General features: G+C 39.7%; 1 protein-coding gene across 3 annotated transcripts in view; it reads left to right on the top strand.

Moving 5' to 3' along the window:
- The window catches only part of NEDD1 (NEDD1 gamma-tubulin ring complex targeting factor), a 62,333-nt gene that overhangs the window by 36,580 nt on the left and 6,793 nt on the right, over nt 1–18,960 (top strand). For 2 of the 3 annotated variants that reach the window (XM_036761017.1, XM_036761019.1), the window contains 4 exons: nt 2,203–2,337; nt 12,737–12,784; nt 12,984–13,213; nt 15,435–15,591. In XM_036761017.1, the coding sequence (XP_036616912.1) occupies nt 2,203–2,337; nt 12,737–12,784; nt 12,984–13,213; nt 15,435–15,591 (570 nt within the window). The remainder of the gene's footprint in view (nt 1–2,202; nt 2,338–12,736; nt 12,785–12,983; nt 13,214–15,434; nt 15,592–18,960) is intronic. The other variant, XM_036761018.1, reaches the window with a different exon arrangement.

Here is an 18,960-nt window from a genome sequence, read left to right as displayed (position 1 = left end):
GTTTCATAGCTATGGTTCTCATCATGCTAGTTAATAACCTTTGTCATGTGAATAACCTTAGAGTTTGTGTGAAGAAGCAAAGACCTACCTAGGCCATGTAAACAAATTCATTATACTGAGAGTGAATTTACATGTAACTTGTTAGAAAAATATTTATTGTTGAAACCATTATGGTATTACAGTGTTTTGAGTAAACTTTAACAAGGTAAAATGGTAAATCTTCAAATTATGCATAATTCTTGAGAGTTATAAGAATCTTTTATGGTATTCATGAAATTCACTTAATAGGCTTCATGATGGAAGTTTGGCTTTGCAAACCTTAAGGTGCTGTATAAAATGCTGCTGCTACCACAACTACTGTCATTATGATTATCTTTATCATTACCGCTACTTGGCTTGGGTATTCTTTTGCTATTATGATACTTGACAAGATCACTGCCCGTCATGGAAAGAAACAGTTGTGTACTAGGGGTGTTTACCCTAGAAAAGAGAATACTTTGGGGGAGGGAGAGAACTTGAAAGCCGTCTTCTTATATTTGAATGGCTGACATGTAGAAGAAAGATCACGTCTATACTGCTTGACTCCTGAGGGAAGAACTAAAGTTACTGGGCAGTAGTTGGATAGATTTTGGCTAACTAGAAGCAAATATTTCTACATGACAATTGTTGCCCACAGTTAGTGAGTAGAGATTAGTAGAGATTTTTAAATAGAAACTAAATTACCCCTTTTGGATGAGATTAATGTTTGGGAAATTCATGCTTTAGCTAGGATGGACTAATGCTGATTGAGGTTCCACCCTTCTAATTTGGAGAGTCTGTATTTCTTTGATGCTGTTTCATGAATGACAGAACTTTCTGTCAGTCTCATACGTTTTGGAGACTTTTTCCTCCTTGCTCCACCTCCCCATTCCCCTTCCCCAACAGAGAGTTTTTTCCTTCACTCAGCAGCAAGGTATTGTGTCTGTGTACATACACCTTACAGTCTTATAAATTGATAAGAACATTAGTTTTATTTTAAAGGATAAATAATCCAGTCTCTGTTAGTGTCAAAAAAAAAAGGATAGATTTTATTAAATACTTGCTGGAAACTCTTCCTTTGGTTTAGGTGGTTCAGACTTTGCCCTAAGGTCTATCAGGCTTGCCTCCTTATATTCTGGGATCTATGTAGCGCATGTCTACAACAACTCTGACCATTGTGATAATTGGTTGCACAGATTTTTGTCTTACATCCGGAAATAGACATTTACCCAAAATGTTTGTCAGATGTTCAGTTGTAGTCTTCTTGCCACTCACTAATAATTTCAGAAAAATCAGAGAGCTGAAAGCTTGACAAGTTGTCAGTATGCTGCTGCTTAAGGCATCTTGTTTTGGCCAGGCTTGTGGATCTTGGCTTTTGGCTCCTGGCTCTCCTGGAGGCTTCTGGCTGGCACTAATTATATAAACAATTGGGTTCTGTAGTTTCATATCAGATAGTACTCCAAACAAGTGGTCCAGCAACACAGAGCATACTGTGACCATTTTTAGGCATCTTTTGTGTTTCCCCTCTAAGAATATACTAAAGCCCCTTCCTTTTAAATAATATGGTAAACTACCACCTATTCCCTGAGTCTTTTAGCATCTTTGACCTTCTGGAACATAGTTCTTAAGATAGAAAAAGCAAAAGGGGTTACTGAGCGTCCAGAACAGGGGGCTCTGAGCACCTGCCCTAAAATTAGGCTTTCTGCTCTGATCATGGGGGCCCTTAGCTCCCTTCAGAACCCATTTGTTCCTGAGTACCAAAGTTATCTGTGAATTCCAGCCCAGGATAATAATGGATCTTTAGTGATAACACAGATCTTCAAGGAAGAATTAAATAGCATTCAGTATTCCATGCCCCCCAAACCAGAGAAAGATATCATATATCTTAGTCAGGATTTCCATCAGAATTGGTTAGGATAAACAAAATTGTGGTACTTGAAAGAGTAAGTATCCACTCCCTTAAAAACTCAACTTTGTAGAACTCAAAAGATGCTGGAGAAATGGGACCTTTTCTCTGTGCTCCTTTGTACTAGTGTTTGTGGTAATGTTCTTGATAAAGCTGTGTATTGCTAATTGCCACACTGCTGGAACACAGGTACAATTTTCCAGTTTTTGAATACAGGTCTAGCTTCTAACTCCATGTAACACAAGACTTAGCTTGATATCTGTTACCTTTTTCTTCAGGCTTGCCTCGAAGCACAAATCCAGATGTTGTTCCACCTAGAGAGACAGAATGTGGGAAAAATTCTGATCTCTCCAGCTTTGATGATTCTGGCGAGAGAAGCAGTTTAGGGGACCTCTTCTCACCAGTGAGAGATGGTAAGTCACATTTTTGAGCCCTTTTTTTTTAATTAACTATAGTCATAAAAAATCCTGGGTAATGGTGGTGGATGAAGTTCAGTGCAGCTTTGGTGATCACTTCTTTACATCTTTAGAACACGAGGAAAGACTTGTTGGTTTAGGGAGTGAGGCAGAGGAACATCTGGTGTGATCCTTTCACACCTGAATTCTTCTAGTGAATTCTTCCTGATATGTTGTATTTACTGGAACAAAATGTTAATAGGATGTTTTTGTGCAGTTATTGTTGTATTCCTAGGATTCCACATGGCTCATAGGCCATCCAGACCAAACTCTTCATTTTACAGAGGAGGAAACCCAGCTAGAGAAGGGTGGGATTCACTCCAGATCACAGAGATAGTGAGAGGAAGTAAGAGCAGAGCCAGGCACTCCAACTCTTGTACCAAGAGGCAAGAAGATCAGATGGATAGCCATGGCAGCTCACTTGGCTGCGGGGAAGATGCAAGGATTATCCCCACTTTCCAGATAAGGAAACTGAGGCTCAGAGAAATGAAGTGATTTTGCAAGGGTCACATGGTAAATGCCAGACTTAGGCCTTCTTCCCAGTTCTTATAGCTAGCTAAGTCTGCTGAGTTTTAGTTTTATACTGCCTGTAAAGGTAAAAATGGTGCTGAATGTGGGATCTCAGAACGGGATAAATTACTGGCTCTACCACTTAGTAGTCCATAACCTTGTACTGATCACTTGAACCCCTCTGATGCTCTTTCCTTGTTTGTAAAACACTGTTAATGATGCTTGCCCCCTTTGCACAACTCATTTGTAAATGGTGAAGTGATATAAAGATAGATGGTACCCAGGAATATTGTACATTTGTCTTAACTCTTTCATATTTGTTGTCATTCAGTTCTCTGGACAACCCTGTAAGGTCCAAGAAATAACCTTATTAAATTATATTTGGACAGGGTAGATGATCTGCAACTTAGAAATAAATCTGAAGTCCCACATGTGGCTTTGGAAGAGCACAAAAGTTGTGGTATGGAGGGAAACCTACCTTTACAACTTGTTGTTGTTGTTGTTGAGTTGCGTATGACTTTTCATGACTCCATTTGGGGTTTTCTTGGCAAAGATACTGGAGTGGTTTGCCATTTCCTTCTTTAGCTCATTTTTCAGATGAGGACACTGAGGCAAACAGGGTTAAGTAAGTATCTGAGGCCAGATTTGAATTCACAGAGTTCATAAGTCTTCCTGATTCCAAGGTCAGCGGTCTGTACCATTGTGCCACCTAGCTGCCCTACACATACAGCAGTCTTCATCAGAAAGGCCTTTGGAGTATTGTCATAATCATAACTGGAATTTCTAAAGTGCTTTACATTTCCCAAAGCCCCTTATATACATTATGACATTTGAATCTTATGAGGTTCACAGTTGAAGAAACTAGTGCTCAAGAGAGTTTACATGATTTGCCTGGGGAACTCAGGTCTTCCTGACTCCGATTTTTGCACCTTCAGCCATAAAATAAAAGTTAATGAAATCTCTTGGCTCCATTAATAGAACTATAGTGGCTAGAATGAAGGAGATGGCAGTCCTTTTTTGCCCTGTCCTTACTAGAGCATTTTGGGAATATTTTGTGCAGTTTTAGGTACCACATGTTAGTGTTGTCCAGAAGAAGGTCACTGTGATGAATGAATGAAGCATTTATTAAGCATTTTTGCTATACAGTAAGCATTGGGGATATAAATAGAACAGTCAGGTGGTCCCTCCTTTCAAGGAGCTCACGTTGTAATGGAGGAGACAACTCATACAGAAGGTTTCAAATGCAGGTCAGATAGAAGGCTCCATGGTCTTTAGGGTGCAGCCTCCAAACAGATGGTCATACCTTTTCTTTAGTGTCCTTTCCACTGATAAAATCATATCACTTTCTGATGTGCCATGTGACAGTGCCAAGGACTTTGGTAGCAAAAATATCCCTCTCTTGGTCTCTAGTAGCTATGGCTGTAGCCTCTACAAGAGCAGTCCCCAGGCTGCATCTGCACAGGGATTCCTTCTTAGGGTGATGGCTGTGAGTACTGAGCTGGAAGCATTGCCATTCCCAAGGCTCTTGGGTTCAAGGTTCCAGGCTGTCTCCATCGGAGTCCAAGATGAGAATGGTGGTCAAGATGGTAGTGGTAGTTTTAGTTCAGTTTGCCTGACCCTTGCCTTCTATCTCTCCCTCAGGGTGCTGTTTCAACAATCCCGGCTAGTAGCTGCTGTGGGGGTGAAAAACCAACACAAGCCCAACAACAAGAACGCTGCCAGAATAGGTTCTTTTGATCTGCTTTACATTAAGGGGTTAACAAGCTTACTTAATCCATTATACAGACATCATTCACTTAGTTCAGGGGAAAAAGCCAACACCCTGAACTTCAGAGCAAGTACAAACAAATTACAAACATCAACAGACAGACCTCGTCTGATTCAAATCCCAGTTCATAGTTACCAGAGTTTAACAAAGTCCCAACATCCAGTTTACAAGCTGGAGGGCTCTTAGCTACAGCTGCTCGGAGTCTCCCCATCAGTGCACCACCAAGAGTGAGAGCCCTAAGCAAATGGCTCTGTCTTCCCTTTTTTATACAGTTCCGGACGTTATCAAACGTCATCTGAGCCACCAGAACTTAGGCTCCTATGATTGGCTCTGGAGTTAGCACCTCCCCTTAGGACCCTGGGAGCTTCACACCTACATAGGTGTAGCACCTAGTAATTAGGGGTTTGGGGCAAACTTAGGAGCAAAGATCTAATCAGGCCTCCCTTAGTTAGCCCCACCTGGGGCCCCACCTTAGTTACCAATTCACACTCACATAGGTTTAGCACCTAATAGGGGTTTGGGCCTGGGGCTTAGCACCTAGTAAGACTCAAAGACACTTAACTAACCATTTTAAAACAGTAAGAAAGTCCCAACTTAATTGGTATTACAGGTGCCTTGCTGCTTTAGCTAGGCTAGCATGTCTGCACTGGGTGTTGCAATTGGCTGTCACTTGGTGGCGATGGCTGACCTCTTCTCCAGAGCTACTTCCCCAGTTGGTGCCTTTGAGGTCTAGTGGTCTAGGGGAGGTTGAGGTGGGGCTCTCATGTTAATCTGCCTATTGATGGTGCTTGGTCAATAGTAGTTTTTGGTGTTGATGAGGAAGGTGCACTTCCTCTCTACAATTTCTTGCTTCTATGATGACTATGGAGGATGGTCTAGAAGTAGTTCTGATGGCTTGGGTGGAGCACTGCTGTTCATGAGTCTCTTGGTCTGAAGGAAGATGGCTGTCGATGTGGTTGGTGGTGGTGATGATGATTGAACCTTCCTGGCACTTGCTACCTCCACTTGCTCCCTCAGAGTCTCTCCCTGTGTCCACCATCCTGACCTGCTTGCTGATGTGACTGGCACTTGGCTGGCAGTTGGTGGAAGTTGCTGGCTCAGTCATTGCTTCCCTAGTTGAGGGTTATGAGCTTGAAGCCCCCTTAGTGGTCTGGGTTCTTCTGCTACTCTCAGAGCTTTTATGATATTGTGTTGATTCATATGATGTTGCTTTTGAGAACCAGTTATAAGGGTATTTCATCTTAGAGATAAAACACTTGCAGGGCTGGGTGTGTGGCATGATTTATTTTACATTTAAAATATTTTCACACAGAAGATGGCACCTTCATCTACTTGGTTATAAAGGGAAGAACTTGCACTAGTGCATGAAAGCTTATGGACAGGCAGATTTTGTGGACTGCTTCAGGAAATGCTTGTCCCTGGAATCACTCAAGTCAGCCATGTTGTAGAAGTGATGTATGACTTAGGAGATGACTGGATTATGTGACCTCAACTTAAGGCTCCTCCCAGCTCAGATTTTAAATTTGATTCTAGGTGAATCAGATAAGGCAGTATCTTTATTTTCCATACGTGGAAACTGAGGCACATATAGACAGATTATTTACCCAAGTACATGGCCTAGAAGCTAATGCCTGGTGTTCAGTTTTTTATTGCGTTGTAGGTTAAGCTAGTTCCTCTGGTTTGTAATTCTTGAAAGGGTAAAATTGGACTTGCAATATCATTTTTTGAGCCTACACACCCATAGTGTGCTGACTAGTGATCTGAATATACCTGGACATACACAATGCTTGACTTGTAGGAGATTATAACATTAGGTGGCAAAGAATATGCACAATAATGTGCACCTTTCCTAGAAATCCTTAGAAATTATTCACCCTTTAATTTTGTGGAGAGAGTTTTTACTTTTGATTTTTCTGTTTCATCATTCTGTATTCCTGAAAGTGCCTTTCCTTAGTTTTGTTACTCCCTTGAGCCTACAACCTCCCCACCTCTCTCTCCACTTCTCTGCCAAACTTCTGGCAAGAATAATCCTCAGTTACAGATTCCATTTATTTCCTTACCACCACATACTCCTCAACCCCTTGAAGACTAGCATTCCTTACTAGTGTTGTAATGACTCTACTTTCTTATAGGTCACTCAGTAATGAGCAACTTGGCAATTCCAATGACTTTTCTCCATTCATCCTTGACAGATCTATAGCCTAGTGTTGACCAACTTCTCTTAGCTATGGAGATGTCCCAGCTTCAGAGACAAATTCTTCCTTTTCTAGCTCCTTTTACTTTTCCTAGTTTCTTTAGAATCCATCCTTGGTCCCCTTTATTTCCCCCCTAAGTTCTTTGGAAGTCTCATTTATTTCAGTGGATTCAATTAAGTACTTTATGCAGACGATGTTCAAACCTGCATCTCCAGTGCCCTGGTGGCATAAATGACAGGCACACAAATGCACAAGCTGTGAGTGCCTGTGGTAGTGGGGTAAAGGAGTGATCGCTTGTCAATCAACATGCATTGAAGGGAAGGGAAGGAAATAAACATTTATATAATACCTATTTGTGCCAGGCATGTGCCTACTTTCTGCAGACACCAGGCCTACAAATGTGCCATTTATACAGCATCTGCTATGTGCCAGTCACTGTGCCTACTACATGCCATTATATAGTACCTACATTGTGCCCAGTACCAGGCTAGGCACAGGGGATGTAAATACAAAGAATAAAATTATCTGTAGTTCAAGGAGCTTGTATTTTATTAAGGGAGACAGTGTGTGTATACACAGAATAAATACCACATAAAGAGAAAGTAGTTTAGGAGAGAGGGTGGGTACTAGCAGTTTAAGGAATCAGGAAAGCCTTCATGTAGAAAAGGGGCTCTCACACTCTTTTAGCTCATGGTCCCCTTGGACAGTCTGGTGCAGCCTGTGGACCTCTTCTCAGAGTAATGTTTTTAAATGTAGAACAGAAAATAAATAGGATTACAAAGGAAACCAATTACATTGAAATAGATGTTAAAATATTTTTAAAACTTCAAGTTCATGTATCCCAGGTTGAGAACTCCTGTTTGAACTACATCTTGAAGGACAGAGGGATTCTATGAGGAGGGAGTGTATTTAAGGCATGAGACAGTCAGTGCAGAAGTACAGAATGTGTAATGAATGGTGGGCAGGCCAACTTGGCTGGATTGCAGACTGCCAGAAGTAGGGCGTAATGTATAACGAATCTGGAAAGACAGGTTGGGGCCAGGTTGTGAATGGCTTTAGAGGCTAAGCAGAGTTTATATTTGCTCATAGAGAAGTTTATTAAAGAGGAGAGTGAATATGGTGAGGGTGGCACTAAGGAAAGTCCCTTTGGCAGCTGTGTGGAGTCTGTAGAGTAGAGAGAGTTGAGGTGGGAAGAACAATTAGGAGGCCATTGAAATCATTGGGGCAAGAGGGGATAAGGATCTGAACTAAGGGGGCCACTACATGAGTAGAAAGGATCAGATCTGAGAGATGTTGAAATAGAAATGGCAACATTTTTCAACTCACTTGATACGTAGAGCAAGCAAGAGTGAGGAACCAAGATTACAGATCTGGGATACTCTCAGGGTGATCCCCATTTCTATGAATGGCAAGTTAGGAAGAAGACTAGATTTTTTGAGAAATATAGTAGGTTCTATTTTGGACAAGTTCTGTTTGAACTTCTGGGGCATCTAGTTTGAAATGTAGAGTTATTAGTTCCTGATGCTGGACTGAAGGTCAGGAGGAGACTGGGGCTAAAATAAAGAGTTCTTTGAGTAATCTTCATAGAAATGATAAGTAAACCAATGGAAGCTGATGAGTTCACCAAGAAAAAAAAGTATAGAGAGAGAAAAGAAGAAGGAAGGATTTGTGGAGGAATGAGAAGCAAAGCTCTGGACCCTAAAGGCAGTGGGAGGTTTCAACAAGTGAGATATAGCCAGTGTGTTCCAGGTATGGGAGTCATCTGGATGGAGACATAGGAGTAAAAGATAAGACGGAAGAATCATGAGTAATCAGTGTTGCTGAAACATGGAGTATGTAAAGAGGTAAAGGGTTGTCAAGTGTGTTCGGAAAGGTAGATTAGAGCTTTTTAGTAAAGGACCTAAAAGCCAATCTGAAGAGGGTTTACCTCTGGAGGTAACTCACCATGAAGGTTCTTTATTAAAGAAATGTCATACTAAGATCTTTACTTTTCTGGAGAATTTATTTGGGCAAGTGTGTGGTATAGAAGGGTAAGAGTTTGGAGGTGGGGAAACTCCTAGTTCAGGTGTTAAATGATAAGGGCCTGAACTAGGAGGCAGGTGGCAGAGGAGAAATAAGTGAGAGGAGAGGGCCAGAGTGAGAGGGATTTCAGAAGCAGAGCTGGGGGCTGCTACTTGCTCACTTCCTCAAAGGGTGGAGATAGAAATTAGGGTTGAGTCAGAATTCCGTGGAGTGGTTGCTGTCAGCACTAAATGCCAGAAGTGTGTACCAGCCCCAGGCTTCAAAGCTACAATTGTTATGTCAGATGAGCAGTTCAAAGACATCAGCCTTTCTAGCTACAAAGTGAAATGCATTTCACTCAGAGGTCTTTTCATCATGGATGAGAAGGGGTTCCTTTGCAGGTCACCTTCCTGTGGGCCTCTCTGTGGCTGAGATGCTGAGGCGAGTACAGGCCTTTCAGCTTGTAGACAAGCATAGTGAAGTGTGCCCAGCTTTAAGCTGCACATCTAGAGGGGTAAGGAATATTCCTCTAAGCATAAGTGAGCTGCTTTCTGCCCAGGCACCTAGCTTGTTGTCTTGATGTACAGAAGAACAAACAACTATCCACTGCCTCCATGATGCTCTTAAACACCAGGACCCTAATTAGTAGCCTGGGCCAGAATATTGTAATGTGGATCTTGAGCAGCCTGGCAGCTGGATTAGGAATGCTGTGTCTTCTCCCTCTCTAATGACCAAGTACTGTGTTAACAAGGTATGTACCATACTTTGAACCTTGAGTCTGAAGCCCATTTGGAAATTTTCGTAGCTCAATTAAATTAGTCCTAAAAACAATACAGCAACAACAACAAGAAAAAGTAGTCAATTAAGACTTAGTGGATGTGGTTTGGAAGAAAAAAAAGAGGAAGTATTAAAAATAACTGTGAGGTTTTAAGCCTAGGTGATTTGGAGGATAGTGGTGCCAATAGTGGAAATCCAGAAGCTGGGAAGAAAGGCTTTTTCATGGTGAGATAGAAATTCAGTCAGATATTTTGAGATACTGGTATGTTATCACCAGGTAGAGATTTCCAAGCATTTGGATATGCACCATAGCTCAGGAAAGAGATTAAAAATGGATAGATAGATTTGGTAGTTAGCTACAGAGAAGGGACATAATTACAGCCATCAGAGTATTGAGGAAAGATGACCGTGGACAGAGCCTTGGGAACAACCCTACGTTTACTGGCAAGAAGAGAGTGGTGGGATGGACCAGTGGAGGGATGCCAAGCAGAGGCATGGTCAGACAAAAAGAGGGAAGCCATGAAGAAAGGAAGAAGGTGAGGATAGTCAGGAGTATTGGAAGCTACAGAAAAGACTAGAAAGATTTGGCCTGAGACAAGGCTGCTCAATTTGGCAGATAAAACATCATTGATGAAATGGAAGAGAGCACTTTGGATGGAAGGTTGAGGCGGTGAGAAAGTCGAGGTATTGAGTGTTGGTCTGCTCTTCCTGCAAGTTTAATCACCAATAGGAAGAGAGAAGATGTTGAATGCTAGCCTTTGGGGTGACAGGACCTGACCGTCTTTACAAGCAGGAGGGAAAGAACCGTTAGAGAAGGAGACACCGAAGACGAGAGGGAATTCTAATGGCACGAGGTCAAGGGTGCATGTGTCTTCAGGTAGGTGGGGTTCCTCAGCCTTAGAGGATGGGGGAGGATGTAGAGAGATTTTCCAGTTTTTGGTGATTAAAGATAAGTGAGCCTACACTGGATGGCTTCAATCTTTTCAGTAAAGTGGGGTTATCTATTGAGAAAGAGGAGACCATGGTGATAACTTTGATGGCTTAAGGAGAGAGGAAGAGGTTTAAAACACTTTGATTCAATTAGAGTCGAAGGAAAGACTTGCTAGGTAGTGTGTGCCCATTTGCTGCCGAATCGATATTCATAATTTCACAGAGCTTATGACATTATCTCCCTGTCAACTTTCAGTGGCTACCCATTGCCTAACAAATAAAACCAATAGTGTGACTTTCAAGCCTCTCTATAAACTAACCCCACCCTTCCTTTGCAGCCTTATTTCACAGGTTTTTTCATATTTCCCTATGCCTCAACCCAGCCATATGACTTGTTTGAATTGGGTTTTGAATGTGGGGAGGGATATAGTTTGGCAGATTGGAGGTGGGAGACTGTTCACATCCTACAAAATATGTGTTAAAGAGAAGACTTGGAGTCTGGGAAAAAAAGAAGAAAGAAACTAAAAGCAAGTTTCCTTAACTCAAAGAAAGGGACCAGAATGGGGGACATAGGAGTCATGTGATATAGGTGGGAACAGACCAGCAGTGAACATCATTTTGTTTAAAATAATACCTTACACTCCCGATAAAACACGCTGTTCAGGTGGTAGACTCAGATTGCAAATTGACCTAACCAGTAAAGGAATTTGTTTTGACTATACATGTTGGTAAACAGGGGTTTTTGTTTTGGAGGTGGGAGGACAAGAAAAGGCAGATCTTTGTTTGAAAATAAAATTTAATTAAAAATAAAAGAATGTCTTGTATAAATTTTTAAAATTAATTTTGAACTAGTTCCAACCATATTATGTCTCTTGGTCCTCTCAGTTACCGTGTGAGATGGGCAGGACAAGTGTCATTATTCCTGTTTTATGGGTAGAGTAAAACTGAGATTTGGAAAAGTCATGACTTTCCTAAGTTTATTCAGTGGTGTGTAATGAGTCAGGATTAGAACACATTTTTCCTGGCCTTTATGACCCTTCTTTAAATATGACGTTACCAGTCTTATTTAAATGAATGGAGAAAAGAGGAAGTGTACTTTGTTCTTTTTAAAAATGTGGGGAACCGTGGGTATGGAATGATGTATATACTGACAGTTGCTTAGTAGGTTCAATTCTGCTTAAATTTTCTTTGTTTCAAAGGGAGTTTCATTTAGATATATTGATAAATTAATCTGATCTAAAATAAAATAAGTTATTGATTGTGGAAGAAAATGAACATGCATTGTAGAGTTGTGGGGTTTTTTGTTTGTTTGTTTGTTTTTTTGGTATTGTTGTTTCAACAATCCAGCTAGCAGCTGCTATGGGGGTGAAAGACCAACACAACCCCAACAACAAGAACGCTACTGGCATGCTGCAAAAGCACAGATTCTTTTGATCTGCTTAACTAAGGAAAGCAAGATGACAAGCTTACTTTAATTCAGCATACAAATATCATTCACTTAGTTCAGGGGAAAAAGCCAGCACCCCGAACTTCAGAGCAAAATACAAACAAAGTACAAACATCAACAGACAGACCTTGTCTGATTCAAATCCATAGTTACCACATAGTTACCAGAGTTTAACAAAGTCTCAGCATCTGGTTTACAAGCTGGAGGGCTTCTAGCTACAGCTGCCAGGAGTCTCCGCCTCAGCACCACCACGAGTGAGCAAATGGCTCTGTCCTTTCTTCATATAGGGCTTCAGACATCATCAAACGTCATCTGAATGACCAGAACTTAGGCTGCTATGATTGGCTCTTGAGTTAGCCCCTCCCCTTAGGACCCTGGGAGGTTCACATCCACATAGGTTAGGTTAACACCTAATAGGGGTTAGAGCCTGGGGCTTAGCACCTAGTAAGACTCAATGAAATACACTGAGTTACTCAAAGGAAACAAAAGCCAAATTATTCAAGGGCACTTGGTTGAACTAAGTGCTAAGGAGCCCATTTTGCTTACCAACACAATTGTCTTGTAGCTACCACTTGAAGAAATGAAGAAGAAAGTGCCGACTCTAAACCTTTCCTTGTCCTCTGCTAATTTTCTTTTCTATTCCTCTCAAGAGGCTTCACAATTAATAGAAGGGGAATGAGAACCTTGGTTTTATTTTCACTTTTTTCTTTACTGTATAATTTTTTATAGATGCTGCTGTCCACAAGGCAAATGAGGACTTTGTTGCCAGAGGAGATGGTAGGAATTTTGCAACTTTTTTCCCATTTTGATAGGACTTTTATGAGAGATTTATATTAAAGATTAAGATCTCTGTGAAGTTTATAACTTTTTTGTTACTTATACCAACTACTTAAACAACTAGTATTTTGTGGAATGGAGAATAGATTACAGGTAGTATCAGTCATGTACAAAAGAAATCCTTTTTCCTTCTTTTTAGGCCTAGACTTTCTCCCACAATTAAATGCAATGTTTCCAGCAAGAAAACAACCATCAAGTACAAACACACCAGGATCACATCTTAGCTCTCTTCATGTCTCAATGGAATTCCCACTTACAGAAGAGAATGAAAGTCAAGATATAGTAGCAGAGAGTAAGAAGATACAACCAGGAAAACAAGAATCGAGGGAACCCTTAAAACAGGTATCTTTGCAGGAGAATTTCCATCAGGTTGGTTTGGTTTTTTTTTTTTGTTTGTTTGTTCTTTTGTTTCTCTCTTTTTACAGATAGTAAGCATAATGCATTTCAATACTTAACCAGATTCACGATTTTTTAGGTTTGCTAATGCTCTCTTGATGCAGGTTAAGACCTTTTTGCACCTTTAGTCTTCATAAGTTTCATTGGCCAAAGAGATTCAACACCTGCTGGCCCACCTCTGGTGCTGAATTAGCAAGACCGACTCTCAGCTAGCAGGCATATAGTCTCATCTCTGTGTCTGTCTTCAAGCTTTTTGTGTTTTGTAAAACCTGACAGAACTTATGGACCACTGATAGAGTGTTCAGGAATTCAGAGTCGCCTCCACTACACCATGAGGAATTGGAGTATGACTTGAGTGGAGGCCAGTGCAGTTTGTTGTTAGAAGGTTATTGGAAATTGTGTTGTTGGTGCAAGGCCTTATAACTGCTGGGTCATGTGGGGCAGACCTCGTAAAGTACATGGTGAAAGCCCATCTTTAGATGTCTCTTGAGAGTCTGAAGCTGACTCTCAATGCATTTGGAGTAACTAAGTAAGGAGTTAGGCATGATTTTAAAAATCAGTCTTCAATAATTTTGAAGTAACACTTGATGTAATACAAGACTGGATGTAAATAGTAGTCTAGTGTGTGGTAAATCCAAAGATCCAAGCTTTTGGTACAAAAGCTCATTATTTGACAAAAATTACCAGGAAAATTGGAAAACAGTGTGGCAGAAACTGGGTATAGACCAGCATTTCACCCCATATTCCAAGATAAGGTAAAAATTAGTACATGATTTACACATAAAAGGTTATACCATAAGCAAATTAGGAGAGCGTGGAATAGTTTACCTGTAAGAGCTATTGATAAGGGAAGAATTTAGGATCAAGCTAGCTATGGAGAGGATTATAAAATGTACAATGGATAATTTTGGTTATGTGAAGTTAAAGTTTTTGCACAAACAAAACAACCAAAATTAGAAGGAAAGCAGGAAATTATGAAAAAAAAATTTGCAGCAAACATTTCTGCTGAAGTCCTAATTTCTAAAATATATAGAGAACTGAATCAAATTTATAAGAATACAAGTCATTCCCCAGTTGATAAATGGTCAAAGGATATGAACAGGCAGTTGTCAGACAAAGAAATCAAAGCTATCTATAGTCATATGAAAAAATGCTATAAATCACTACTCATTATAGAAATGCAAATTAAAACAACCCTGAAGTACCACCTCACAGCTTTCAGATTGGCTAAACTTTCTTTATTCCTTTAATAACAAGATGCTTTATAAGTGGATAACAGATCACTCTTCACCCCATTCACCTGGAACTTCGTATATCCATTGGAACATAAAATACCAAAGAACTTAAGTAATTTAACCTAAGCTATGTCACAAATCAGTGGTGCTAAGACTAGAATCCAGCTTACTTGACCTAAATCATTTTATTTTCTGCAAAAACTTGCTTCTTCATAAGAGGTGGAACTAGTGAAAACATAAAGGCCAGGGAGTTGTAGCTAAATAGTTAGTCACACAGTAGAACATGATTTTTATTCATGTTAAGAGCACCATTACCGAATGTATTAAAGCAGGTTATTAAAATATTTTATTAGTGTAATTTTTTTATACCATAGCCAATTTCCAGTAGTTATTTCAATAATATCCACCATAGTAACTTTCTTCTAACAATAATAAAACCAGCAAAAAACAGCATAACTAAACTGTCAGGGCCTCCCATGGATAGACTATGTATCACTCTGTCCCTGTAGCCCACCACTTGTCTCCTGAGAGGAAGGAAGCAATCAATATACATGTTGTTCAAAAAGAATGAAAGTGCTGCTTGAACTGCCTAACAGATATTTATGGGACGAGTCAAACGTACACCTTTATTCTCACAAGGAATCCTAGTTTACTGGATAGTATTTCTATTGAAAGTGATATTTAGGAATAAATGTTCAGGATGACTGGATTTTTCTTTATCAGGCTGTCAAAAACAGTCTGTTATTGTATTTGTTGAGGTCAGTGAGTCTAGTTCTAACCTTCTAGTAAGATTTATCTTAATAATTGGTCCCAGTACTACTTTTCTTCTGACTTTTTTTCACTTCTCTCTTCCACTCCCGAAAAGAAGATAAAAATCTGTTGATATAGATTAATATATTAAAAAAAAATTGGAAGCTACAAATACGTTGCTAAAATAAGTTGTTGTTATAAATTTGAAGTTTGCCAAGTTCATCTCCTCCGGTGCTGAATCTGGAAATCTGAATACCTCCCCAACATCTAATGCCACAAGAAGCCCTGAGAAAACAGAAAGGCCAGAGAGAGAAATTCAAGGCCATTTGACACATGAGCCCCCAATCAATGGAACTACCATAGCTAGTAAGTGCATAAAACCACTTATTGATGTCTTCTTTATGTGTGCATGGATTCAAAAGTTTGAGAAAAATTAACTTGAAAAATTTAAATACAGTAGGAAGCACTGAGTTTGGAAAAGAGGTTTAGGATATGTAGTATGTAGTATTAAGGTTTTTTTTTCATATTCTCTCTTTTTTAAAATACATTTTTATTTATTTAAATATTTCCCAAGTATGTATTTCATTTTGGACACATGTCCAAGGTGACTTTGTTTTCAATTTTTGGAGGAATACAGAAGGCAATTACCATTGTATATGAATTAGCAAAGATAGCTATACTGTTTCATTACATTTGCCAGGCACCAATGTCTGTAAGGTGACTCGCATGAACTGGAGCCTTTTTTCATATATGACTCACTGTAGCTTGACCGTGTAACCCTTGTGGGAAGTCTGTTCAGAAGAGAAAAGCTAGATTTGGGAAGTGAGCAGCTAGTTATGAAGATGATACTTAAAAAAGGGACTTGGTTATTGACCACAACTAACTAGAATCTGAATGATGGACTTTTATTTGGGGATGGAGCGTATTTAAAAAAGGCCATTAAGATATGTCTTTGCCTGAAGATTTGTAAAATCAAAAAGAGGACTTTAAATAGACAACAGAGGCAAAAAGGAAAAAAAAACTGTCCATATGATAGCTGCTAAGCCATATAACTAAAGAGAGTAGCAAATATGACATGGGAAAAATACCAGTAGAAAGAATGAGTAATAGACAGTAGTCATTACTTAACAGAAAAATCAGAAACGACCTGATACACAGCAGTTATCGATACGCAAGAGAGTCGGTATTGGAATTAGGACTACATAGCCAGAAGTTTTGAATGCATAAGCATGAACTATTCCATTGAGCAAAGAAAGAAGACTGTCTAAAGAGACCATTGAGGATACAGAGGACATTTGTTGTCCCACTTCAGATTTTAAAAAGATAGAAGATGTAAGAGCAGGTAATTAAGAACACGTATAAAAGTTGCACATTCATGTAAGAGAGTGCAAATCTTCAGGTGAAGTGGGGCTGGAGATGAATGCTAAGAACAGTAATAAAAGACCTTTTTTTATTGTAGAGATAGGACCACCCCTCAGTGGTTAAGATAGTGAAAATGGTTGATATCAAGAAGGTGCAGTTGGTCAACTCTTGCTAATTTCAGTTCCTAGAAGAGCATTATTTGTATTAGGAAGGATAATAGATGGTGAACAGGGGGATAAAACATAAATAAAAGAGAACATCTAGCTATCCTTAATGAGTACAACAAACTACAGCCCTGAGTTCTGAAAGAACAGGAAGATATAAAGGCTATGCTGTTATTAATGGAGAATGGGAAATCTGTTTCAATACTTGACAAATTCCTAATTTTCCAAAATGGAAGAGAATGGAGTTCAGTTATTAAAGATCTTCTCAGCCTGAGATCTGTGAGCTTGTTTTCTATGTCTGTGTGAGTATGCATATGTGTGTATGTATATAAGTGTATTTGTGTGTGTGTCTACTTTCTTTGTAATCTTTGTATTTTATTTTATACATTTAAAACATTATTCTGATGAGTCTAGGCTTTACTGGACTGTCAAAGGAGGTCCATGACACAAAAAGATTTAAAAAGCCCTAATTAAGAGATAGACTATGACCATTTAGAAAGGAAAGTGTTTTTTTGTTTGTTTGTTTTTTATTCCTAAGATCCCACAAAGCTTCATCAGGGTCATACCGGACTAATTTAATTTCTTCTCTTGGTAGGATTACTAGTCTAGTAGATCAGGGGAATGCTGTAATTGTGATATGCCTATATTTCAGTAAACCATTTGACAGGCTCCAGTGCTGTCCTTGAAGATAACATGGAAAAATACAGGCCAGACAACAGTATAGTATTCTCAACTGGTTGAATTACCAACCCCACAGAGTAGTCGTTAATAGGCCTTTAGCCTGCAGGCAGGTCTCTAGCAGAGTGCTCCAAGGACCTGTCCTGGGCCCTGTGCTGTTCAGGTTGTTTATGAGGAACTTGAAAACTGTCAGAAATAGCAGATTTGCAGATGACAGTGCAGGGAGGGGAGGGATCATTAGTATGTGTAAGACCATCAAGTTCCAAAAAGAACTTAACAGACTGGAACAATGGGCTATATCTAATAAGATGAGATTTATTAGGGATAATTGTCAAGTCTTTCCCCTGGGATTGAGGAATTTCCTGCACAAGTGGGAGACACGGCTATGTACCAGTTTGTGTGGAAACAAATTAGGATGTTTAGTGGGCTGTAACCTTAATGTGAGATAACAGTGTGATTTGGCAGCTTCTTAAATGGCCACAGCGAAGAAGGGAATAATCCTTCTTTATTCTTCCAAGGTCAGAACACATCTGGAGCGTTGTGTACAATTCTAGATGCCACATTTTAGGAAAGGACATTGGTTAGCTGGAGAGCGTCTAGACATGTGCTTCTAAGATAGATAGTGAGAGGAATAGAAATCATGTCACAAAAGGATCAGTAGAAGGGATTGGAATTGTTACACCTTCTATTCTCCAGGTCGAGGGGGGACATGATAGATGTCTTCAAGTATTTGAAGGATTGTCCTATGGAAAAGAGATTCGGCTTATTCTGCTTGGCAGAAGGCAAAACTGGTAACAGTTGGATAGGAATTGTAGAGTCTTTTAGAGATGATAAAGTTAAACTCTCTAATAATTAGCAACAGCCAAACATGGAATGAAATGTCTCAGGAAGAGATATTGAGTAGGTTTCTCTTCACTCAAGGTTTTCATGTAGAGGTTGGCTCATGAGTCATCAGGACTGTGTTGTAGATGGGCTTCCCATTCAGGGGAGGGCCTTCCAGCTCTGAGTTTCTATGAATCTTTGAAGTAGAAACATTGAGTCTAGGAAAGGGAAAACTTGGAGTGCAGTGATATCAGTCTGTGAACACAGGAGTAATTGGTAAATGCGAGTTGACTGACTTAACTAGTTGTATAAAAAGTAAAATTTACTCTTTATGGCACAAGAATCAATAGTTTGGAGTTTTAGAGAGGTACATTTGGTCTCAGTAAACAAACAAAAAGCAAAAAGTTTCCTAGAAGTTAGACCTATTTAAAATGGAGTAAGATGCTTTATGAGAGCGCTGATAAAGGATGTCACAGAGGAGGTTCCTGTGTGGATAAGAGGTTTGACTAAATGATATCAAAGGTCAATTCCAGCCCAAGATTATAGTTTTAGGTATAACACATATCTGGCTTGAATCTTGGCCACCAGATTGAGCTACAAGGATTTTAGCTACCAGACGTTGCTCATGATTAGATGGTTTTTACAGCATTTTAGTGCTCACTCTTAGGACTTCTCACATACATCTATCTGTAACAAAGTTCTCTGAGGA

Source organism: Trichosurus vulpecula, chromosome 5 (genome assembly GCF_011100635.1).
Source record: "Trichosurus vulpecula isolate mTriVul1 chromosome 5, mTriVul1.pri, whole genome shotgun sequence".
In the NCBI taxonomy this organism is placed as follows: Eukaryota; Metazoa; Chordata; class Mammalia; order Diprotodontia; family Phalangeridae; genus Trichosurus; species Trichosurus vulpecula.
Note: the sequence above shows the minus strand (reverse complement) of the source record. Positions and strands in the feature narration are given on the sequence as shown.